The 26526-nt window shown below is 42.0% G+C and overlaps 1 protein-coding gene across 1 annotated transcript in view; it reads right to left on the bottom strand.

Annotated features, from left to right (window-relative positions):
- The window catches only part of LOC134344952 (rod cGMP-specific 3',5'-cyclic phosphodiesterase subunit beta-like), an 82609-nt gene that overhangs the window by 11739 nt on the left and 44344 nt on the right, over positions 1–26526 (bottom strand). Inside the window, exons 16-18 of the mRNA XM_063045086.1 lie at positions 13617–13717; positions 5501–5608; positions 4649–4712 (exon numbers count right to left, since the gene is read on the bottom strand). Coding sequence (XP_062901156.1) covers positions 4649–4712; positions 5501–5608; positions 13617–13717 — 273 coding nt within the window. The remainder of the gene's footprint in view (positions 1–4648; positions 4713–5500; positions 5609–13616; positions 13718–26526) is intronic.

Raw genomic sequence — 26526 nt, 5'->3', positions numbered from 1 at the left:
GCTGCCAGTGACTAGTGGTATTCTGTAAGGGTTGGTGTTGGGACTGCTTCTTTTTATACTGTATATCAGTGATTTAGATGATGGAATAGATGGCTTTGTTGCCAAGTTTGCAGATGATATGAAGATTGGTGGAAAGGCAGGTAGTGTTGAGGAAACAGGTAGGATGCAGAAAGACTGAGACAGATTAGGAGAATGGGCAAAAAGTGACAAATGAAATCCAAAGTTGGAAAATGAATGGTCATGCACTTGGGTAGTAGAAATAAATGTGTGGACTATTTTCTAAATGGGGAGAAAATCCAAAAATCTGAGATGCAAAGGGACTTGGGAGTCTTTGTGCAGAACACCCTAAAGGTTAACTTACAGGTCGAGTTGGTGGTGAGGAAGGCAAATGCCATATTAGCATTCATTTCAAGAGGTCTAGAACACAAGAGCAAAGATATGATGCTGAGGCTTTATAAGGCACTGGTGAGTATTGTGAGCAGTTTTTGGCCCCTCATCTGAGAAAAGATGTGCTGGCATTGGAGAGGGTCCAGAGGAGGTTCACAAGGATGATTCCAGGAATGAAAGGGTTATCATACAAGGAACCTTTGATGGCTCTGGGTAGGTATTCACTGGAATTCAGAAGGTTGAGGGGGATCTCATTGAAATCTTTTGAATGTTGAAAGGCCTAGACAGAGTAGAAGTGAAAAGAATGTTTCCCATGGCGGGAGAGTCTTGGACAAGAGGACACAGACTCAGGATAGAGGGGAGCCCTTTCAAAACAGAGATATGGAGAAATTTCTTTAGCCAAAGGGTGGTGAATTTGTGGAATTGTTGCCACATGCAGCTGTGGATGCCAGGTTGTTGGGTGTATTTAAGTCAGAGATTGATAGGCTCTTGATTAGACATGGCAACACAGCTTACAGGGAGGAGGCTGGGAACTGGGGTTAAGGAGGAGAAAAAAAAAGGATCAGCCATAATTGAACAGTGGGGCAGACTCAATGGGCCAGATGGACTAATTCTGCTCCTATCTCTTATGGTCTTATGTCTTATAATGGATTCAATCTCAAGCTGCTCTAAAAATTCCCTCTCTTGGGATCCATCACCATACTGATTTTCCTAATCTTACCTACAAATTTAAATCCCCCATGACCATTGGAACATTACTGTTTCTACATGCTTTTTTGAAAATCTCCGGTTGTAATTTATATCCCACATCCTGGCTACATTTCAGAGGCCTTTATAAAACTCCCATTAGGGTCCTTTTACCCTTACAGTTTCTTAACTCTGCCACAAGATTTTACATCTTCTAATCCTATGTCACCTCTTTCTCAGAATTTGTTGTCAGTCTTTACCAATAGAGCCAGCCCACCCCCTCTGCTTACCAGTCTGATCTTATGACACGATATGTATCGTTGTATGTTTAGCTCTTCACAATGATCTTCTTTCAACCATGACTCAATAATGTGCACGTCATTCCTGCCAATCTCTAAATGTACTACACGATCATTTACCTTATTCCATATACTGCATGCATTCTTCAGTCCTATATTCATCACCTTTTTCAATTTTACACCCATGTTACACTTCAACTCATTCCACTGACTGCAAATTTGCCCTATCATCTGCCTGTCCTTCCTCACAGCTTCACAACACTGCGTCTACTTGTATACCAATGACCTCATCATCCGCTCTGTCACTCTGGTTCCCATCGCCTGCCAAGTTAGCTTAAACCCTCCGCAACAACTCTAGCAAACATGCCTGATAGGATATTGGTCCTCCTTGGGTTGAGCTGTAACCCAATTTTTTTTTTTTTTTTTTTTTTTTTAAACAGGTCATACCCAAAAGAATTCCCCATGATCCAGAAACAATGGTCCCTGCTCCACTTCCTCAGCCACTCATTCATCTGTACTATCATCCTATTCCTGCCTTGACTAGAACATGGTACTAGGAGTAATCCAGAAATTACTACCTTGGAGGAACTGTTCTTCAGCCTTTTCTCGAATTCCCCATACTCACTGTGCAGTATTTCTTCCCATGTCTTTGGTGCCAATGTGCCCCACTCCCTCTGGCTCCTCACCCTCCTTCTCAAGAATCTTCAGCAGCTGCTCTAAGACATCCTGAATCCTAGCACCTAGGACGAATCACACCATCCTAGTGTCTTTCGTGGCCACAGAATCTCCATCCGTCCCCCTAACTATCGAGTCTCCTATCATTATTGCTCTGCCTGACTTTACCCTTTCCTGCTGAGATTCAGAGCTGGCCAAAGTGCCACTGGCCTGGTTGCTGCTGCTGTGCCATGATCCCCACCCAGCAGTATTGAAAGGGGGTATAGTTGCTGAGGGGAGTGGCCACGGGGGGAATCCTGTACTGCCCTTACTCTCCCTGTGGTCACCCATCTACTATGTGAAGCCTGCAGCCTGGGTGCGATCACTTCAGTAAAAGACTCATCTATGATGTTTTCTGCCTCCCATATGGTCCTGAGTACATCCAGCTCCTGCTCCAGTGCTTTGACCTTGACAGTCAGGAGCTAAAGCTGGGTGCACTTCCTGGAGAAGTATGTCACCAGGGAGATCATTTGGTACCCTGAAATCCCACATCTCCCAGGAGGACCATCCAACTGCCTTAACTACTATCCTGCCTACACTTGTTATACCTTGAATTTCTAAAGCTTAAGTTCTAGTCTGCATCTGTCTGGATAGCAAAAGGAACAAAGAAATAGAAGGTTGGTAATTATTGGATTTATACTCTGTCTGGTTAGGTTTTAGTCGAAGCCTGTTAAGCCAAAGCCTGGCCACTATAACACTGTCCACTCCATCAATGGCCACTCCACTTACGTCTCATTTCTTTTTATTGGCCCCTGCTGAATGCCTAAGAGATTGTTATATTTGCAGCCCTTCGAAAAGTTCTGAAAAGCAAGACACTTTTTTTAAACCTCTCCTGGTTAATTGAGTTACTGTCATCTTCCTGTCAGCTCAAACCAGTCTGTCCATTCTCCTCTGACCTCACTCATTAACAAGACACTTTTGGCCACAGAACTGCAATTCTCTGTAAACTCTAGAGACTGCTGTGTGTGAAAATCCCACAAAATCAGCAGATTCTGAGTTACTCAAACTACCCTATTTGGCACCAACAATCATTCCACAGTCAAAGTCACTTAGATCACATTTCTTCCCCATTCTGAACCTCTTGACCACACCAGCATGTTTTGATGCATTGAGTTGCTGCCACATGATTTGCTGATCAGATAGTTGCATTAATGAGTTGGCATACTAAAGGTGTACCCAATAAAGTGGCTACTGAGTATAGATGTGTACACTAATGATATGTAAGAGTGAATGGCATTATACCAAAATTTTGTAAGCTTATCATTCATAAATCGAGGAATACCTGTAATCTTGTAATAATGATGGCACCAAAAATAAAAGGAACATGTGAATGGTGGAGGGGAATTTGCCCACTATACATCTACCTGAGCCCAACCTTCCTCTGTGATTTTTTTCTGCTGTGTGATTTTTTTCCTCTGTCCGTATTTTTTACTCAATGGATGTCATTGTGACTCCATGGTTGGGATTTCCCCAAACACCAATGACCATGTTGTTTCAAATTGTATCTTCACCCACCATTAAAACTCCATTGATTTGCACATATGATCTCCATAGATTATCCAAATGTAGAGATTGCTCTGAAGAATTTGACACCATATAGGTGTCTGTTGAAATACTATAATTTATTTTCACTCAATAATTCTGCTTCAATGTATTAAAACTCAAGCCAATTTTCTTCAAATTAAAAATTCCAGGTTTTAGTGCCAAATTCATGATATTGAGTCATTTGGAGTCCAATGGAGAAATGACATTTTAACATCATGGATGCTATAATTGAATACAAAGAATAGACAATTCGCAAGCATGGAAATCTCATTGTTATAATCAAGCAATGAGTTCAAAACAAAGAAATATTGTAACTTATATATCTATTTCCCCTCCCCCTTTTATACTTTATAAGATTATTTAACCATTTCTATCCTCAAGAAGGTGTTGTCCATCATTCAAGGACCCTCGTCATTCAAGACATGTCCTCTTCTCATTACTACCATCAGAGAGGAGGTACAGTACAGGAGACTGAAGCTTCACACTTAATGTTTTAGGAACAGCTTCTTCCGTCAACCATCAGATTTTTGAACAGTCCATGAACCCATAAACACTACCTCATTATTTTGCACCATTTATTTATTATATATTCTTATTGTAATTTATTGTAATTAATAATGGTGGAGCAATGCCTGAACCAATTCTGCTCCTACGTCTTATGGTCTAATTTTATGCCTTGCACTGTACTGCTGCTGCAAAATGACAAATTTCATGACCTATGTCAGTGATAATAAAGCTGATTCTAAAATCTAAATTTAAAGTTCTAGATAATCTACTAACTATTAAATCACCACATCTCCATTGGGAGATAGTAACTAAGAACTTCCAATAAGTCTTGTCATTTGAATTAAACCCATTGTAAATCTGCACAATAGCTTGCAAGTTCACAAAAAGCTCAATGTAGAATAAGCTACATGGCACTATGAACATTTAGTCTGAACGATGGAAAACTGTGTGACCCTCCAAGTAGCATGGGTTCTTGACGGCACAGACAGTTGATGGATCTTGGAACTTACCTTGCTCTGAACCTCCCAGGGTTTGGTAATGGCCGACAAGTCACATGCTGTCATCATCATGGCCCTGAGTGTAACAAGACCAAATATTATCAGTTATTCATACAGTTTTTCAACATAACCTAGCTGTAACTTTGAAAGACTGTAACTTCCCTTTGGACTTGGATGCAATTTGACGTGGCAGAACCGAGGCAAAGCAAGACAGCAGGCCCTCACTCTCAGACCTGAGGTGTGATCGATTTAAGTGCCTGGATCCAGGCTTCAGAGCCGCAGAACCCGATGTTTAGATGATGATTTAAGTGCCGTGCCTAATTGAAAAGGTCAGGTACAGGCCAAATTGAGGCAGTGGGGTCCATGCTACAGGGCACATCAAAGTGACTGAACCCAATGTCTGGACGACGATTTAAGGCCAGGCCAAATTGGAAATGTCGGAAACAAGCCGAATCAAGGTGGTGGGGTCCAGGCTCCACAGCATAGTGAAGTGACAGAAACTGATGTCTGGATGACAATTTAAGTGCCGGACCGAATCAGAAAAGTCGGGCTGTCGGGGCCCGAGGTGAGGGACGGGCTGATTCAGCTCGCTGCTCTGCCCTGCACTCCAACTAGGGGTCTGGGTTTGGATTCTCTTTGCGGACTTCAGTTCAGAACACCATTTGCTTGTGTTTATTGTTTGCATGATTTGTTTTTTCTCTCTCTGTACATCAGGTGTTTGACGTTCTTTTTTTAAAAATGGGTTCTTTTGGGTTTCTTCGTTTCGTAGCTGCCTTTTAGGAGATGAATTTCTAGGTTGTATAATGTATAGATACTTTGATAATAAATGTACTTTGAACTTTGAACCTTGAGCCTTATACTTACATTACAATCTCTTTCTTGGTGTTCTCCAGAGACATATATTCTACCCATGCCTTTTCATCCTCATAAGTCCCGCAGAGGTCAACAATTTTTTGAAACATGGTTCTTTTTCTGCAAGAATAGAAGCAATTAAATCCTATAAAAGATGTACCTTTCCAGAATGGTCCATTTCTTCCCTTCCTGATATAGATCAGAACTCAATGGAACGGGCTCTATTTTGTGACACAAACTTTTGTTTTCTGCATCATAGTTGCTTTGGAAAGCTCTGGTAAACTGTAAACAAAAGCTGACAATAAATCTAAACCTATTTTAAAAATAATTTTAAAATGCCAAACTTAAACAAAATGGACTCAGAAAGGACCTGGATTTCCAGGGGTAAATTTATGTGTTAAACTGCCTGATGGATTTAGGGCTTAAAAACATATCCCATCCAGCAGATGAGGCAACTTCCATGCTTTCTGTAAACCAAGCAATATTTAGAATACTGCTTGAACCAGCTGTTAGCAAACACAAGCAGCACAATTCTGCCCAGGTTGAGTTTTACTTGTATGGTAAGTGGAGAAATGTGTGAAGGGTGAAAGGGAAACGGCAGCATCATTGCAGTAAAAACACTTGGAACTGTCATTATCTAGACCAGAAGCTTTATCTATGAAGGCCACCCCATACATTTAATAATGTGTCCAATGTTTTGATATGGTGATATGGAATGAGTGTGAATGCATATGTCATCACTAACATATGCAGAGAGACCTTCAGTACATTTTCTCATGCCTGGATTGCACACTTCCTCAATATCGAAGTCACATGGATTTTGAATTTCCTCACCTAAGAACTTTCCAAGCAGCCGGCGCAGATATTTGTTGTGCATCCCATTTTAATTAACATCCTACTTCAGCAAAGTCACCCGGGCATTGTTTTCATAGAGAAATTATCTCATTTTCTATCATTTCAGCGAGAATGAAGTGGTGCTTGGGGCATCATGATTTTCCACTCAGGCGCACACAAAAGCCACGTAAGAAACTAGATCTTCTGGGAAGCACAATGACATCTTCAACCACAGAAGGACCAAACTAGCAGACATATTTAGTGGCTGGCACTGCCAGACGGATGGCTTCTGGAGGTTACGGACCACACTCCAAACACTAGTGTACACTGCTCCTTCCGGGCAGCACAGCTGGTAAAGCAGTTGACCCGCAACAACAGAGACCGGGGCTCGATCTCAACCTCTGTCTATGTGGAATTTGCAAATTCTCCATGTGACTGCATGAGTCTCCACCAGGTGCTCCAACTTTCTCCCATATCCAAAAGCCATGTAGATAGGTAGGGTAATCACCCACTGTAAATTTCCCACAGTGTGTGGGAGCAGGTAGAATGCGGGAGGAATTGTTGAGAATGTGGGGCGAATAAGGTAATTATTGTAGGCTTAATGTAAGAAGGGTGTTGATGGTGAGTACAGACTCAATGGGCTGAAGAGCCTATTTCCATGCTATTACTATCCAAGACTATGAATCTGAACGATGCCACAATGTGAGATAAGAAGGTTCCAGTATGTTTAAAATATCATTGGTCTTCTAAAAATGCAAGTGTACATCGGGCTACACCAGTGGATCAGCAGTGCAGGGAGTCCACGGTTTTAAATTCCTGGTTGTTAACATATCAGATGACCTGATCTATGCTCAGTATATAGATGCAATCACAAGAAAGGTGCACTTTCTTAGAAGGTTTAGGAGTTTGACATGACACTGAATACTCTAGCAAAGATACTTGAAGTATCCTGATTTTTTGCTTCATAGTTTGTTACAGCAATGTGAATGCACGGGAACTTTAGAAGCCGCAGATAAAACTTGCCTCAGCCCAACATATCACTGACTCATCCCATCCCACGTCAATAGTATCTACATGAGGCACGGCCTCAAGAAGGCAGCAACTATTATCAAAGATTTCCACCATCCAGGCCATGCCATTTACTCGTAGCTACCACTCAGCAGAAGGTACAGTAGCCTGAAGTCCCATACTACCAGGTTCAAGAAAAGCTACCCCATTCAACCATTCAGCCTTTGAAACAACCTGCACACCCTAATCACCACCTCAGTATAGCAACAGCATGACCATAAGACCATAAGATGTAGGAGCAGACTTAGGCCATTTGACCCATTGAGTCTGCGCCACCATTTTATCATAGCTGATTCAATCTTCCTCTCAGCCCCAATCTCCTGCCTTCTCCCTGTATCCTGTCATGCCCTGACCAATCAAGAATCTATCAACCTCTGCCTAAAATATACATAAAGATTTGGCCTCCACAGCTGCCTGTTGCAAAGAATTCCACAGATTCGCCTCTCTCTGGCTAAAGAAATTCCTCCTCATCTCTGTTCTAAAAGGATGCCTACTATTCTGAGGCTGTGTCCTCTTGGTCTTAGACTCTCCCACGGGAAACAACCTCTCTATATCCACTCTATCAAGGCCTTTCACCATTTGATAGGTTTCCATGCAGTCACCCCTCATTCTTCTGAACTCTAGTGAATACAGGCCCTGAGCCATCAAACACTCTTCATATGACAAGCCATTTAATCCTGGAATTATTTTCATGAACCTCCTTTGAACCCTCTCCAGTTTCAACACATCCTTTCTAAGATAAAGGGCTTAACCCTGCTCACAATACTCTTAAGTGAGGCCTCACCAGTGCTTTATATAGTTTCAACATTATATCCTTGCTTTTATATTCTAGTCCCCTTGAAATGAATGCTAACATTTCATTTGCCTTCCTCAGCACAGACTCAACCTGCAAATTAACCTTTAAGGAATCATGCAGCAGGACTCCCTAGTCCCTTTGCATCTGAGTTTTTTGTATTTTCTCTCCATCTAGAAAATAGTCAGCCCTTTCTTTCATCTATCAAAGTGCATGGCCATACACTTCCCGACACTGTATTCCATCTGCCATTTCTTTTCCCATTCTTCTAAACTGTACACATCCTTCTGTAGCTTCTCTACTTCCTCAAAACTACCTGTTCCTCTTCCTATCTTCATATCATCTGCAAACCTTGCACCAAAGCCATCAATTCCATCATCCAAATCATTGACATATAACATAAAAGAAATCGGTCTCAACACAGACCCCTGTGGAACACCACTAGTCCTGGCAGCCAGTCAGAAAAGGGTCCCTTTATTCCCACTACTCCCAATCTTTGCCTCCTGCCTATTAGCCACTACTTTATCCATGCCAAAATCTTTCCTGAAATATCGTGGGCTCTTAGCTCATTAAACAGCCTCATGTATGGCACCTTGTCAAAGACCTTCTGAAAGTCCAAGTACATAACATCAACCGATTTTCCTTTGCCTATCCTGCTTGTGACTTCTTCAAAAAATTTCTGAAGATTTGTCAGGCAAGATTTTTCCTTGTGGAAACCATACAGACTACAGCCTATTTTATCATGTACCTCCATGTACCCTGAGAACTCATCCTTAATAATCAACCAAAATTTTCCCAATCACTGAGGTCAGAGTGGCCTATAGTTTCCTTTCTTCTGCATCTCTTCCTTCTTGAAGAGTAGAGTGATATTTGCAATTTTGACCACTTGCACAACAAATTATTTTCTTTTGTTCTATTTATATTCTTTCTTGTAAAAATCATGTATAATTTATGCATAATTTATGTTTTTCTTGCGAAAGTTGTGTGCTGTTACCCACCATTGCAAGTAAGTTTTTCATTGCACCTATGTATAACAATCAACTCTGATTTTGAAATAAGGTTCAGTACTTGTTCAGTTCAGAGGTTCCCTACAATAAATGCTAGTCAAGTGCAAAGACTTTATTGTGGTGTCCTACACACCCTAGACAAGCAAAAACAACAACTAGTGCAGACCGAAGTCTGTAGAGATCGCAGGTAGAGCCAAAAGCAACCATCTGGACTCCCATCAGATTGGAAGAGAGATGCATTGTCAGAATAGGGATTCTCTCACAGACGGACACTTTTCATAGCTTGCTGAATGAGTGCCCTCACTGCAGTCCACTCTACATTACAGTACTTAGCACCAGCATCATTTACAAATAGACAGCCAGCAGAATCCAGTTGAATAATCATTCATGTCGTCTTTTGTTTCATCCTTCGTACTGCTTATAAATCGTCATGAAAGATTTCCTGATCTAATAACTTAAACTGGTTTCCATTGAATCTCTGTCTGCTGATGAGTCATACCTGGTCTAAAGAAATCTGACCTCAATACAAGATATCCTTTCCTCAAAGCAGAACCACTGTGTAGGTATGAACTGTGTAAGCCTTTTGTATCAAGAACAGCAGGTCAGCATTACAGTTACTCCAGCTGAGAGTAATGCACTTGATAACACATATATCATATTGCCCTACATTTGAAGCCAATAAAATCCATAACCATTAAATAATGAAAAATCACTCACTAGACTTGAAGTGAAGAATTGAATTTCATTTTAAAGCAATGTATCAACCAACCGTTTCAAGATAAACAATATGGTATGTCAATGGTAGAGCACAGCTTTTCACTCAGCACAGAGCATTATCATCAGAATCAGATTCAGAATCACTTTATTAACAGTATGTGAAACATACCAGAAGTGATTGTTGTGCGGTGCCAAGCGTAGAACATAGGATAATTCCATCACAGACAACACAATAGCAACAAAAAATTTATCAGACAATAGTGCCAACAGATATGAGCAATCAATAATTAGCAGAGCAGTCACATGCACAAACATCAGTCATCAACTTAAATAAATGTGATCATATGAACAGAGTCAAAAATTATCAACAAGGAGAGCAGGAAAACCATTTAACAGATGTTGTGCGGGGGACAGTTAAGAGTATTACACCTGAGTGAGTTTTGTTGAGAAGCTGGATAGCTACAGGAAAGATGCTTTGGAGAAGACTTGGGGTCCTGGTGGTGATGGTGTCTCCCTGATGGCAATTTGGTGAATAGGTGACAGCTAGGGTGGATGAAGTCAGCAGTAATGTTTTCAGTTCTTTTCTTCGTCTGGTGATGAACAGGTCTGCATTCTCAGATCTAATTGTTCTGTACTGGAATCACCTGCAATAATTCTTCACTGATGCTATTTCACCTTGCCTGATAATTCACATATAGTCTTTGCTTGTAAAGTTTTTAGGTAGCCTTGTTCCCTTTAATCTTGAGGAGCAGGGTGGTCTCCTCTAACCTGTCAAACTACTAAATTCACTGAGGTCCCTGTACAGGTAGCTTCTCATCTATTCATTGCTGTCATAGCCTAAAGGGTGGAGTTGAAGGACATTAAGTAATCTTTTCATGTTCACCCTTTGAAGGTTCCAGCCCATATTGTAGATAGAGGATATAAAATGTTTATAGTGGAATGACGGTGGAAAGCTGGTATAGAGGAGGGAAAGTGTGTTGGAGGTGTGAATGGAGTAAGTTTATGTGCATGTGAGTGTGTGTGTGTTTAAAAATGTCAGCATTGAAGAGTTTTATTTTCTATTTCTCTATAGCCTACCTTGATATATCTTGCCAAGTCATGAATTTTGTTCCAATATTACTCCAGTATTCAGGAACTCTCATTGCGACCACAGTGTACGTGTCTATAAGAGACCAGTATTTTCAATGGTGTGCGCAGCTCACCTGGACATACTAACTTGTGAGGCCATTAAAACTCATTGCTCCATGGACTTGGAGGAGACAAGCCAACTCCTGCCAAGCCCTGCTAACAGCAGCTCAGGCAGTTTTCCAGCACCAGCTCCATCCAGTGCTCATGGCATGTATTTCATTTCTGGGAAATGTTCTGGGAACTCTTCTTCCGTGCAGCCTTTGTCCCTTCGTTGGTTGCCATGGTATGTTATGCTGTTGCCTCACTGCCACAGAGAGCTTGCTTTTAGAGGCCGATGTTTCTTTATATTTGCTGCTCAGCAAGTAATCAGCAGTCACATTCGTTTGAACCTCATCCAAAGAGAAAGTGTATAAACCTTGTGACAGTGCAGATCTTAGGGTGGAATTCACCCGGATGGTGTTTTAAATGACTTTTTTGGGAAACTTCATGATGCTTCATGAGAGACCTTATCTGGCATTAGCACCAAATGAGAGCTTCAGGCAGCAAAAAGTTTCTTGGTAAAACCAAGATTTAGAACCAAGAAATAGGGGCATTTAAGAAACTCTTAGATAAGCACATGCAAGAGGGAAGGGCTAGATTAATCTTAAAGTAAGTTAAGAGGGTTGGCACAACATTGTGGACAAAAGGACCTGTACTGCACCATACTGTTCTACATTCTAAAACTCACTGACACACATGCAAATACTCATGTATGCGCGCGCGCACACACACACACACGCACGCACGCACGCACCCACCCACCCACCCCTTGAAGATCAATACTAATGTCTTTTATGCCTCCACGATATCTTCAGCTACCTCTTTCAGAAAGCTTGGGTGTAGATGATCTGGTCCAGCTGACTTGTCTACCGTCAGTTCTCCTTGACATCCTTTCAACTTGTGTCATACTGCTGGTGTCTTCCATAGTGAAGACTGACTCAAAATACTTATTCAGTTCATCCACCATTTCCTGTTCCTCATTACTACCTTTCCTGCATCATTTTCCAGCAGTCCAATGTCCACTCTTGGCTCTCTTTTGTTCTTTACATATCTGAAACAACTTTTGGTATCCTCTTCTATATTATTGACTAGCTTACCATCATATTTCATCATTTCTCTGCTAACTTTTTTTTTCAGTTATGTTCCATTGTTTTTGTTTAAACTTCCCAGTCCTCTAGCTTCCCACTAATTTTTGCTGACAAAGCCACCCCGTCCCCTCTACCCACCGGTCTGTCCTTTCAACACTGTGTGTTAAGTTCCCAGCTGTGTTCTTCTTTCAATCACGACTCTGTGATGCCCACATCATACCTGTCAATTTCTACCTTTTTTCATATGTTGTGTGCATTCAAACACCTTTAGTCCTGTATTTGCCAGCCTTTTCAATTTTCTCTCCAAGTTGCCTGAAGTTAAATTCTTACCCCTTTCTAAATGTTTTGTCTTGTAATTTACTCTGGACAATTTCACAAACTCTCCTGCACTCTACTTCCCTTTCACATTATTCATTCTTTTCCAAGTAATTGAACCTGTACCCCTATTATTTAGTTGAAAGCTCTATCCACAACCTTCATTGTACAATTTGCCAGGACCCCCCTGGTCTCAGCATAGTTTAGGTGGAGCCTGTCCCATTGGAACACTCCCTCCTTCTCTGATACCAGTGACAATGTCCCATGAATTCAAACCTACTTCTCTCTCACCGATCTTTGAGTCAAGCATTTAACTCTCTACAATCATATTAACCTTGTTCCAATTTTCATGTGGCTCAGGTAACAATCCAGAGATTATTACCTTTTTGGTTCTGCGTTTTAAGTTAATCCCTAGCTGCTCAAATTCTCTCAGGAGAACTTCTTTCCTTGTTCTTCCTATGTTGTTGGGAACTACGTGGACCATGACAGCTGGTTATTTCCTCTCCCGCTCCAAACTCCTAAGATATACCAAACCCAGGTACTAGGCAGACAACCTTCAGGACTCTTGATCTGTGCATTAAGGGACTTTGTCTATTCTCTTGACAATACTGTTCCCAGTTGCAGCTACATTTCCCTTCTCTCCCCTCTCGTGAATGGCTCTCTGAATGACAGTGCCATAGTTCAGTTGTTCAACCTCCACTCTCATCCTCATAGGGAGCATCAACCTTGTCATGCAACCTCAAGGGCTGAGGCTCCTCCAGCACTCACTCTAGTGGATTTGACTGCCTCTCGAAAGTCAGTGCCCAGTAACTCTCCCCCTCTCTGAACCATCACAGTGTCTGAAGCTCATATTCCGGCTTGCTGACTTCCTCAAGCAATGAACACTGGCAGCAGATGTGGTCATCAGCTACCAAAATGGAGTCCACCAGCTTCCCCATCCTACAAACCTTTTGTAGTTGAAATGAAGAATTTAAACTATGTCACAATGCATTTTTTAAAAATCTCTTTATCCTAAATCGTTGTGACTAAGATCAGTTCTCGGGGTCAGACACTGCTGAGCCTTATTTCTCTTTCTACAATATATACGCTGGATGAACAACAAAGTTGTTTCTCAAAATGGGAAACTTACTGTCCCTTACTTAAAATAGAGAGCCAAGTCTGTAGCAATAATAGCAATGTCCATCAGGCGCAGGACATGTTCATACTGCCTCCTGTTCAAGTTCTGGAATATGTTCAATGTCTGGAAGAAAACAGATGAGATGTGTTAAAAATGGTTGCCCAGTGATGTATTAAAACAGTACTTCACCTGTAATTCTCTGGACAGGGAACTCCTGCTGTTAGCTAGACTGTGGATTTGGGCAGCATTGGATCGAAGCTACTTACAGGGAGGAATGGATGAAGGAACAATGGTAAAAATCTGTCCTCAGTAGATTGTGCAAATTTTAGCTATACATTGTGCTCCACATTTGAAATTAGGTTTTAATAATAACCACCTAATCTCTACATTTGAAGCAGAGGAATGCATTATCAGGATGTTCCTCAATTTAAGTAGTTATTTTCTGTGAAAATGTTTCAGTTAAAGTGGAAATTTGTTATCAAAGAGATGATTCCACTGGTTTCAATGTAAAAACTTGTATTTCAAAGTTCAAGCATCACAGTCAATGACACCTAAAAATGATACCAATACAATTACCTGAAAGTTTAAAAAGTGTTTTATTAACTATTAAATCAACTAATGACAAAAAAATGTCATAATATGCCATATTATATACCATATAAAGTCACAAGATCTTGCAAGGTCTTGACAAAGTGGATACCTTCTTTTGAGAGAGAAATTAGAACTAGCAATCACCATTTCGAATTCGAGGGACATCCATTTAAGATGGGGATGAATTAATTTTTTTTTCTCTCACAAGTTCTTTAGAACTTCCCTCAAAGGCTGGTGAAAGACTATAAAAGCATGAGACATAGGAGCAGAATTAGGCCATTTGGCCACTCGGATCAATTCTCCTGCCTTCTCCCCATAATCTTTGACACCCTTACACTAAAGAACCTATCAACCTGCAGTTTAAATATCCCCAATGACCTGGCTTCCACAGCCATCTGTGGCAATGAATTCCACAGATTCAACCCTATCTGGCAAAAGATATCCCTCCTCATCTCTGTTGTAAAAGGATGTCATTACATTCTGAGGCTGTGATTCAGATTTGGATTTGGTTACATGACATTGAAACATAGAGTGAAATTCATTTGTGTTAACAACCAGCACACCTCAGGATGTGATGGGGCAAACTGAAAATGTCACCACTGCCAAAACAGCATTGCCACAATGTTCAGCAGAACTAAACTAGCAGCAAAAAAAACCATCAAAGCAAGGCTGTTCCCACCCCCCTCCCATTCACATACACTGATAGGCCACCAGTTCCAGGGCAGATTTCCTCCAGGCCTCCAGTCCTTGGCACTGGACTCTCAGACTTGCAGGTGTCAGGTCTTCAACCTCCAAACAAGCTGACACAAGTGCTTCGACTTCAGGCTTCTACCTCCAGACTCTCTGACTTTTGCGTTTGTCCTCCGGACCTCATCAATCTCTGGATATTGACCCCAGAGTTCACCAATAATGGGACTTTCTCACTCGGGCCTCAACCTCAGGACTCACCAATCTCGGGTTTGACTTCTGCCCTCTCATCCTAAACTCTCCCACTACATAGAACATAGAATAGTACAGCACAGTACAGCCCCTTCGGCTCACAATGTTGTGCCGACCCTCAAACCCTGCCTCCCATATAAGTCCCCACCTTAAATTCCTCCATATTCATGTCTAGTAGTCTCTTAAATTTCACTAGTGTATCTGCCTCCACCACTGACTCAGGCAGTGTATTCCACGCACTAACAACTCTCTGAGTAAAAAACCTTCCTCTAATATCCCCCTTGAACTTCCCACCACTTACCTTAAAGCCACGTCCCCTTGTATTGAGCAGTGGTGCCCTGGGGAAGAGGCGCTGGCTATCCACTCTATCTATTCCTCTTAATATCTTGTATATCTCTATCATGTCTCCTCTCATCCTCCTTCTCTCTAAAGTAAAGCCCCAGCTCCCTTAATCTCTGATCATAATCCATACTCTCTAAACCAGGCAGCATCCTGGCAAATCTCCTCTGTACCCTTTCCAATGCTTCCACATCCTTCCTATAGAGAGGCGATCAGAACTGGACACAGTACTCCAAGTGTGGCCTCACCAGAGTTTTATAGAGCTGCATCATTACCTCGCGACTCTTGAACTTGACTTATGAAAGCTAACACCCCATAAGCTTTCGTTCTGCAGGGGTCGGTGTTCTTTTTACAATGTATATCGATGATTTAGATTATGGATTAAATGGTTTTGTGGCTATGTTTGCAGATGACACCAAGATAGGTGGAGGAGCAGGAAGTGTTGAAGAAATGGAAAGGTTGCAGAGAGACATGGTCAGTTTAGAAGAGTGGGCAAAGAAATGGCAGATGAGATACAATGTTGAGAAATGTACGGTTGTACATTTTGGAAGAAGAAATAATAGAGAAGATTATTATTTAGATGGGGAGAAAATTCAAAAATCGGAAGTGCAAAGGGACTTGGTGGTCCTCGTGCAGGATACCCTTAAGGTTAACCACCAAGTTGGATCGGCAGTAAGGAAAATGAATGCTATGTTGGCATTCATTTCAAGAGGAATAGTGTATAAGAGTAAGGAGGTGTTGATGAGGCTCTATGGGGCACTGGTGAGACCTCATTTAGAATACTGTGTGCAGTTTTGGGCCCCCTATCTTAGAAGGATGTTCTGATGTTGGAGAGAGTTCAGAGAATGCAGAGAATGATTCCTGGAATGCAGGGTCTAACATATGAGGAACGTTTGTCGGCTCTTGGACTGTATTCATTAGAGTATAGAAGAATGAGAGGGGATCTCATAGAAACATTTCGAATGTTGAAAGGGTTGGACAGAGTAGATGTGGAAAGGCTGTTTCCCTTGGTGGGTGCGTCCAGGACAAGAAGCCACAGTCTTAAAATTAGAGGGTACCCATTTAAAACAGAGATGAGGAGACATTTTTTTAGCCAGAGGGTCATGGATTTATGGAATTCATTGCCACATACAACTATGGAGGCCCGATCATTGAGGGCGTTTAAGGAGGAGATTGACAGGTATCTAATTAGTCAGGGTATCAAGAGATATGGGGGAAAAGCCGGAAATTGGAACTAGATGGGAGAATAGTTTAGCTCATGGTGGAGTGGCAGAGCAGACTCGATGGGCCAAATGGCCTACTACTGCTCCTTTGTCTTGTGATCTTAACTACCCTATCTACTTGTGAGGCAACTTTCAGGAATCTGTGGACATGTACCCCCAGATTCCTCTGCTCCTCCACACTACCAAGGATCCTGCCATTTACTTTGTACTCTGCCTTGGAGTTTGTCCTTCCAAAGTGCACTATTGGAAATATTCTCTCTACATTCACTCATTCTAGGCCTTTCAATATTCAGTAGGATTCAATGAAAAAAGACCCCTCATTCGTCTAAACTACAGTAAGTACAGGACTTTAGCCATCAAACGCTCCTCCTACATTAACTCTTTCATTTCTGAGATCATTCTCATAAATCTTCTCTGGACTGTCTCCAATGCCAGCACACCCTTTCTTAGTTATGGGACCCAAAACTCTTCACAATACTCCAAATGTGGTCTAACTAATACCTTGTAAAGTTTTGGCATTATATCCTTGCTTTTATATTTTAGTCTTCTCAAAATGAATGTTAATGTTGCATTTACCTTCATTACTGCCAACTCAACCTGCAAGTTAACTTTGAGGGAATCTTGCATTAATATTCCCAATATTCTGCTTACCAAGAAACAGAAACTTCAGTTAAAAGTAAAGTTATTATCAAACTATACATATGTCATCATATACTATATTATCTTGAGATTCATTTTCTTGCAAGCATTCTCAGGCGAACAAAGAAAAATAGAATCAATGGAAAGCTACATATAAACAAAAATGAACAAACAGCCAATGTGTAAAAGAAGACAAGCTGAGCAAATGCAAAAAATAATTAATAAACAAACAAATAAATAAGTAAATAGACAAACGAATAACGGTTGTCGAACCAATTCAGCGTTCAGGTGAGTGAAGTTATTCACACTGGTTCAAAAGCCTGATGGTTGAAGTTCCTGATCCTGTGAGACCTAAGGATTCTGTACTTCCTTCCTGATGGCAGGAGAAAAGAGATGGCCTGGAAGGTGGGAGCCCTTGATGATGGATGCTGCTCTCTTGCGGCAGCTCTCCTTGTAGATGTGCTGAATGGTAAGGAGGGTTTTTCCTGTGATGGACTGGGCTGTATCTACCGTTTTTTGTTTTGATTTTTTCCGTTCTTGTGCACTGGTGTTTCCATACCAGACCGTGATACAACCAGTCAGCATACTCCCCACTGTGCATCTGTAGAAGTTTGTCAAAGTTTTGGATAATATGCCACATCTGTGTAAACTTTGAAGAAAGTAGAGGCACTGCCGTGTCTTCTTTGTGATAGCACTTATGTGCTGGATGCAGGGTCGATCTTCAGAGATCAGGACACCAAGGATTTTGAGGTTACTGACCATCTCCACCTCTGATCACCTAATGAGGACCGGCTTGTGGACCCCAGGTTTCTTCCTCCTGTAGTCAATAATCAGCTCTTTAGTTCTGAAGATTGTGAGTGAAATGTTGTTGCTGTCCCACGATTAAACCAGATTTTCAATCTCCCTCCTATACGCCGATTCACTCACCACCTTTGATTCGGCCAATAGTAGCATCATCAGAAAGCTTAAATATGACATTGAAGTTGTATTAAGTCATAAGTATAAATCTTCTTTGAGACACTTCCCTTATACGCAGATAACGAAAGTGGGAATGGTACGTTGATGTGGCAATCAGATCAGCCATGATTATATTGAATGGTGGAGCAGGCTCAAAGGGCCCAGTGGTCTACTCTTGCTACTGACTGATGTTGCTAAGATGTCAGCATAAAATGTGAGAGCAGAGTTCCCCAGGGTCACTTGATGGTGGTCCTGATGATTCTGAGAATTTTTGGTGCTGGCAACATTGAAGATAAGGATCCTTCTGACTTTTTCTGGCAAGCTAATAAACAAGATTTAGGGAAGATATCAATTGGCATCTGGCCAGTTTGCCTCTTCTTCATCTGATCAAGCAATTCCAGTGATGCGGTTACATCTAATGTGCTCTATGTTGGGATTGTCATCTTTGTAGCTGACTTGTTTTTCTCAAAGGGCTGAAAGTCTGTCAATGTCTCTTTGTGGTGAGCTGTTTTGGTCATGGTAATGGTGCAGTGCTGGTGGCTTCTTCTTCCTCCTTTGACATCTGATACTCAAAGTCTAACAGATCCTGTGAGCTCCTTGCCTTGCAATTGCAGTTTTTCCTGTACATCACAAACTCAGAGGGACCTGCCATTGCTTCTGACCTTCTAACCATATCCCTAAGCCTTTTCTGATTCTCTACATCACAAAATCTTTGCCCTTCATAACAACAAGATGTACCTCCAGGGGTAGCATTCTATTATAACCATTAGAGTCAGTGAGTTGCATTAATAATGAATTAATGTAATTGGCAATGGTTTGTTTCTTAGGTCTTTATGTCAATGGACTGTGTAAGCAGCTGTTTATGTCAATGCGCCTGTCGGTGTTATTGGGTAATGAGTTTTTTTGTCAAAGACACACCTGGGAGTTCAACAACAGATTACTGGACATATTGAAATAATCTTGTTGTCTATTTCATAACTTTAAGAATGTTCATTATAATGAGAAAAGCTTTGTAAATTGAGGACACATATCCCTGAATGTCAATTGCATTGTAGCTGAATAGTATGAAACAAATGATCTCGAATTGCTGGATACCAGTACTAAATACATTCCAGCAAAGCAGCCAAGGATAAATTTGTATATAATGAGTCTTACCATGTTTCTTAGAACATTTTAAAGATCTTCATGTACAATCAGTTAACATGAAGTAGAATATTTAATGTTAAAGTGGACAGAAACTTCAATAATTTTGCTGCAGCCAAAACCCAGTAAAAGCAGTGAGATGAATGGCCAGTAATTTATGCTGTTATTATTTGAAGAACAAGTTTTGTTCATTAATGACAAAAATGGCCTCTTGATATCTTATTAGAAGTAGTCGTTGAATGTAATATAAATCCATCACTGTAGAATCATACAGTGCACTGGAAGCTATTTACTCCTCTGAGTATATATTGCTCCTCATCAGCTATCAATTCTGTCCAGTCACACTGTTGCTTCCTCACAGGTTGTAAATTATTTTTCCTCAAACCCATGAATTATTTACCTTTGAAAAATGTGATTGCCTCCATTTCCATCACCACCAGACGGTGAGTTTCAGATCGTCATTACTCTGCATAAAAAAAAAATCCTCATATCCCTTCTATATCTTGTTCACTTCACATTAACTCTATATTTCATGGTCCTTGAACCAGCTAATAATAGGGAAAAAGAATTATCTGTGCAGCCTGACTTAACCCATTATTATCCCATTCACACCACCAGGAATGCAACATGTTGTTACTACACTGATGTTGAAGGCCAAGGTATGCTTTAAATTTCTGAAGCATGATAAATTCAGTGCTTGCAAGGCACTGGTGCTTCCGATGTGACCATCTATATATTGGCGAGACCTGACGCAGGCTGGGAGATCGTTTCGCTGAACACCTACGCTCTGTCCGCCAGAGAAAGCAGGATCTCCCAGTGGCCACACATTTTAATTCCACGTCCCATTCCCATTCTGATATGTCTATCCACGGCCTCCTCTACTGTAAAGATGAAGCCACACTCAGGTTGGAGGAACAACACCTTATATTCCATCTGGGTAGCCTCCAACCTGATGGCATGAACATCGACTTCTCTAACTTCCGCTAAGGCCCCACCTCCCCCTTGTACCCCATCTGTTACTCATTTTTATGCACACATTCTTTCTCTCACTCTGCTTTTTCTCCCTCTGTCCCTCTGAATATACCTCTTGCCCATCCTCTGGGTCACCCCGCCCCCCCGTCTTTCTTCCCGGACCTCCTGTCCCATGATCCTCTCGTATCCCCTTTTGCCTATCACCTGTCCAGCTCTCGGCTCTATCCTTCCCCCTCCTGTCTTCTCCTATCATTTTGGATCTCCCCCTCCCACTTTCAAATCCCTTACTCACTCTTCCTTCAGTTAGTCCTGACGAAGGGTCTCGGCCTGAAACGTCGACTGCACCTCTTCCTACAGATGCTGCTTGGCCTGTTGCGTTCACCAGCAACTTTGATGTATGTTGGTTGAAATTGCTGTATTCATGAAAACAGCAACTAAAGAGTAGCAGTCAAGAATGAAAGTGAACAAGAAAAAAATTGCAACATCTAAACAGAAACTTGCCTGATCGATCAAGTTGTGTTACCATTGTGGCAGGGGTTCACATACACCAGACCCAATGTAGGTTTAAAGGTGAAATTTGCAGAAAATGCCACGAAGTAGGACACATACAAGATCATGGAGGGCAGACAAAAATAAATATACTGCACAGTAAAAAGAAAAAGATAAAAAAATTAAGTTGCAGTTTCAAAAAGAGCATGCTCTTGGTGAAAAATATGATAATGATGAGAGTGACATGAAACTGAGTAACCTTGAGATACAGTATACAATGCGAAAAGTAACAGGAGACAGGCAATATGGCTTACACCAGAAGTGAACATCAAATTAATTAAAATGGATTTGGATATTGACTTGGCTGTTTCAGTCATTCCACAAAGGCAGTTTGAACTGAAGCCTGCAGATATTCCACGAGGAACTTATACTGGAGAAAAGATAACTCCTGTGGGAATGACATTTGTAGCAGTGAAACACAACAACTTACAAGCCACATTGGGCTTGTATGCAGTAAAAACAGGAGGGCCAGCATCGTGGGGTAGTGAGTGGCTGAGACAACTACAACTTGATTGGAGATCCATCCACCACTTTCATACCACATCCCCTGCAATAAAGTCAACTGAAAGCAAATTAAGAAAGGTAAGATGCCATAGCAGTATACAAGGATGGCATTGGAAAATTCAAACATATCACAGGTAAAATAATGTCAAATGAAAATGCTACACCCAAGTTTTACAAAGCTCATCCAGTTCCTTATACCATCTGTAATAAGATAGACACTGAGATGGATGACATGGAGGCTGAAGGAATTCTTTCCAAGTTTGAGTGGAGCCCATGGGCATCACCAGTTGTCCCAGTAACCAAGAAAAATGGGTCTGTCAGGATCTGTGGTGATCTTAAGGTCACCATTAACCCAGTACTGAAAGTCAATCAAGACCGTCTGCCCAGGATAGAGGATATCTTTGCAAATCTTTCTGGAGGAAAACACTTCAGCAAAGTGGACTTAGCTGAGGTCTTCCTACAGATGGAGATGCAAGAAGAGTCCAAAGTGTTTCTCATCATAAACACTCACAAAGCACTTTATCACTATAATAGGCCTATTTTGGAGCAGTATCTACACCAGCACACTGGTAGTAAGCTGTCGACAAGGTGCTACAAGGCTGCACAGGTACTCAGTGTTACATTGTTATCCATGAGGACTACAAGGATCATCTCCAAAATCTCCAGACAGTGTGAAAAAAGATTAGAAAAATATAGGCTCAGAGTATGATGCGACAAGTGTGACTTTAAACCAAGCATCACTTACTGTGGTCACACCATTGATGCACAAGAAATACACAAGAAGGTTCAAGTAGTGGTGGATGACCCAAGGCCAAAGGGCGTGTCACAGTTGCAGGCCTTTTTAGGATTGTCAATTCCTACAACAGGTTCCTTCCAAACCTGCCTATTTGTCACATGTTATGAGGGATGGAAGTGACTCCCATAGCCTTTGCATTATGTTTCGTTACCACTGTAGAAAAAAATTATGTACAGATTGACGGAGAGGCCTTGAGACTGGTTGAGAAGTAAAACATTTCAACCAGTAGTTGTATGGGAGAGAGTTTATCCTCATTACTGTTCATCAACCACTAGTCTCCATTTTCAGTCCTCAGAAGGGTGTTTCACAGCAGTAGCAGTACAACTGCAGAGATGGGCTCTGGTTCTGGGAGAACACAATTACAAGATCAAATTCAAGAGGACATCTCATCATGGAAATACAGATTGATTGTCCCTTTTACCTTTGGAAAAGGGAATGTCAGAAAACCTGGCAAAAGAAAACTCTCCTCTTGACGTATTCCCTCTAATCAAAACTGAAAGTCTCCCTATTACGGCAGAGATGACCCAAAGGGAAACCAGAAAGACCACACACTGTCACAGTCTATATGGCAACACAAACTGGCTGGAATGTGCAGCAGAAATTCCAATTACTCCATTTTTTACCAGCACAGGAATGACCTTGCACCTGGCAGGAGTTGTCTTACGTGGGGACTCAGAGTTGTTGTACCATCCAAGTTGAGAGCTAAAGTGTTGGCCGAGCTACATGCCAGTCATCTAGGCATGGTTAAAGTGAAGGCATTTTGTCTGGTGGCATGGGATAGACCAGCAGACTAAGCAGCTTGCCATGCACTGTCTGGGATGCCAAGAGCAGGGCCTGTCCATCCCTGGGAACAGCTTTCACTGCCCTGGCAGAGGATTCATGTGGATTTTTCAGGACCATTCATGGGCTCATATTCCTTGGTAGTAGTGGATGCAACTACAAAGTGGGCAGAATTGTTTCCAAAAGCCTCCACTACAGCACTGCACACTGCTAATGTGTTGAGAAGGCTCTTCGCAAGAGTTCTGGTGTTCCAGAACACTTAGTCACTGACAGTGGACCACAGTTTGTTGCAGAACAGTTTCAGTCATTCCTGAAAATGAATGGAATAAGATTCCTGAAAATAATGGAATAATTGCATCAGCACTGTACCGCCCAGCTCCAAATGGCTTGGTGGAAATGCTTGTCCAAAATCTAAAGAACATTCTTTGAGCAATGTCAACTGAACACACCAACACTGAATCCGAAACTCGCCAACTTTCTCCTTGCATGTTGCAGTGCAGTACACTCCACAACCAACTCACCAGCTTTGCTTTTCCTGGATTGTCCCATGTGCTTACACTTGAATGTCCTCTAACCCAGTCTCAGAAGGAGTATGCAGGACAAACAGTTGAGGCAAACTGAGGGCTCCACAAACAAGTAGGTTCAATATCTCACTCCTGGACAAGCAGTCCTAGTGATGGATGACAGAGATGTTCAAAAGTGGGTACTTGGAATGATTAGGAACAGACTGGTCCACTCTCCTACACAGTGGAGATTGTGTCTGATGTCATCTGGCGATACACATCAATCAGTTGAGGAGAGAAAAGTCAATTGTTGAAGAAGAAAAGTGCCCAGAGTTGTCAGAACCACTTCCTTCAGTCCCTCAGTCAACTCCTACAACCACCACAGAGGAGGCCCCAGAACCTGATACTATTTCACAGCCACAAGTCTCACCTGTCAAACACAATGACTCCCCTTGTCAGGAAAGACATCATTCCACAAGAATAAGAAATCCTCCACAGTGATTAAATCGTTAGGCCTGAGTGGGACAATTTAAAATTTACTAGTTGCGTATATCTGTATGGTATCTGTATTATATAGCATACTGTGCATGTGTATGTATGTATATTAGAGATGCATTCTATATTGAGTTGGAGTTTATAGCTAAGCAGGGAGAAGTGCTGTGTACTTAATATTACTGGACTATTTGAGTAATATTGTAAATATATTGTTTGATTAAGCATTCTTTGTTTGTTTACCGTGGGTCATATATAAGAAATAAGTGAATAGAATAAGTCATTACGCCAGCACAGCATACGTGCACGCCTCACTGAAAATAAAACAAAGAACATGAGTACTCCCGGGCTCCCATGTTTACCTCTCAATTAATTTCCAGAGGTACAAAACATAGCAGTACAAAACCATAGCACGACAGATTTTCAGAGTTGTGAGGCAGGTCAAGGTTAATTCATAGTCTGCCAATCCAGGAATAATAGATATTTTAACCTCAAAAGTGTTATTATCAACACAACCTTCAATTATGTTAAGCACTCCAGTGTGATATAGTTACTGATTTAGTGACTAGATTGCTGGATTATTTATCCAGGGATGTGAATTCGACTCCTACCATGCCAGCAGGGGAATTTAACTTCACATCATTACACTTCTGGCTTGTTCAGTGAAATATCTTTTGGTAAGATGGTGCCGTGCTCGGTTGCAGCAGCTTCTCTGGATCCAAACAAAGGTGTGATAGTTCATCCTTTAGTTTTTTTATGATAGCAAGACACTGTTGGGTATTAAGAATATCAAGTACTGCAGGTCTACCCCACTGGTGAGTTGCCCAGTCACGGCGGAGCTGGACCTGTTGTGTACTGTGGTGCAGCCTGCTACAGCCACCCAAGGAGAAAGGTGCTGAGCAGGGGCCGTGTGCAGTCCAGCAAACAGTGCAAATGATTGTCTTGGTCGTTTTTCTTACGGTCACAAAACCCTGTTGGACATTGATAATGTTGAATGCTACAAGTCCAATTCATGGGTTCATTGGCTAGAGAATGGCAGGGGAGCCGTGTAGCCGTGGTTGTTACGTGGACCAGGCCCACAAGCTACGGGGTCTCCTGCTGCAGCCGCCCAAGGAAGGAGCTGCTGAAGGTGGTGTAGGAGAGAGCAGGGACACGGCTGGATTCAGTGTTGGGCTGGCGGCTGGCCCCTCCTGTCGGTCCTCCCTGCCGGAGCTTTTGCTCACTGGAAGACGAGGTGGATTGCGTTCGTCTGCAGCCGTACCAGTGCACGAGGAGGACTGCTGCTGCCTTCTACTTGCAGAAAATGTGGCGTCAGGACGACATCCCATGCACCATCAATCTCCAGGCCATGACACTCAGGGACTTGGGCTATATTTTTTTGGGTAGCTGTATGTTTACCTGATACTGTAATTGTATATTTATTAACGACCTGGATGTGGGGGTAGATGGCTGGGTTGGCAAGTTTTCAGATGACACAAAGGTTGGTGGTGTTGTAGATAGTGTAGAGGATTGTCAAAGATTGCAGAGAGACATTGATAGGATGCAGAAGTGGGCTGAGAAGTGGCAGATGGAGTTCAACCTGGAAAAGTATGAGGTGATACACTTTGGAAGGACAAACTCCAAGGCAGAGTACAAAGTAAATGGTAGGATACTTGGTAGTGTGGAGGAGCAGAGGGATCTGGGGGTACATGTCCACAGATCCCTGGAAGTTGCTTCACAGGTAGATAGGGTAGTTAAGGAAGCTTATGGAGTGTTCGCTTTCATAAGTCAAGGGATAGAGTTTAAGAGTCGCAAGGTAATGATGCAGTTCTATAAAACTCTGATTAGGCCACACTTGGAGTATTGTGTCCAGTTCTGTTTGCCTCACTATAGGAAGGATGTGGAAGCATTGGAAAGGGTACAGAGGAGATTTATCAGGATGCTGCCTGCTTTAGAGAGTATGCATTATGATCAGAGATTAAGGGAGCTAGAGCTTTACACTTTGGAGAGGAGGAGGATAAGAGGAGACATGATAGAGGTATACCAGATATTAACAGGAACAGATAGAGTGGATAGCCAGCGCCTCTTCCCCAGGGCACCACTGCTCAATACAAGAGGACATGGCTTTAAGGTAGGGGGTGGGAAGTTCAAGGGGGATATTAGAGGAAGGTTTTTTACTCAGAGAGTGGTTGGTGCGTGGAATGCACTGCCTGAGTCAGTGGTGGAGGCAGATACACTAGTGAAGTTTAAGAGACTACTAGACAGGTATATGGAGGAATTTAGGGTGGAGGCTTATACGGGAGGCAGGGTTTGAGGGTCGGCACAACATTGTGGGCCGAGGGGCCTGTACTGTGCTCTACTATTCTATGTTCTATATATGCTATATGTCCCCTCTGTGACTATTGGCCCTGTGTATTGCACCGTGGCCCCAGAGGAGCACTCTTTCATTTGGCTGTATTCATGTGTATGATTGAATTCGAACTTGAAACTAAAGGTCACAAATCAGTAATGGTAGCCATGAAAGCA

The sequence above is a fragment of the Mobula hypostoma genome, chromosome 4, assembly GCF_963921235.1.
Source record: "Mobula hypostoma chromosome 4, sMobHyp1.1, whole genome shotgun sequence".
Classification (NCBI taxonomy): Eukaryota; Metazoa; Chordata; class Chondrichthyes; order Myliobatiformes; family Myliobatidae; genus Mobula; species Mobula hypostoma.
This window is presented reverse-complemented; position numbering and strand designations above follow the sequence as displayed.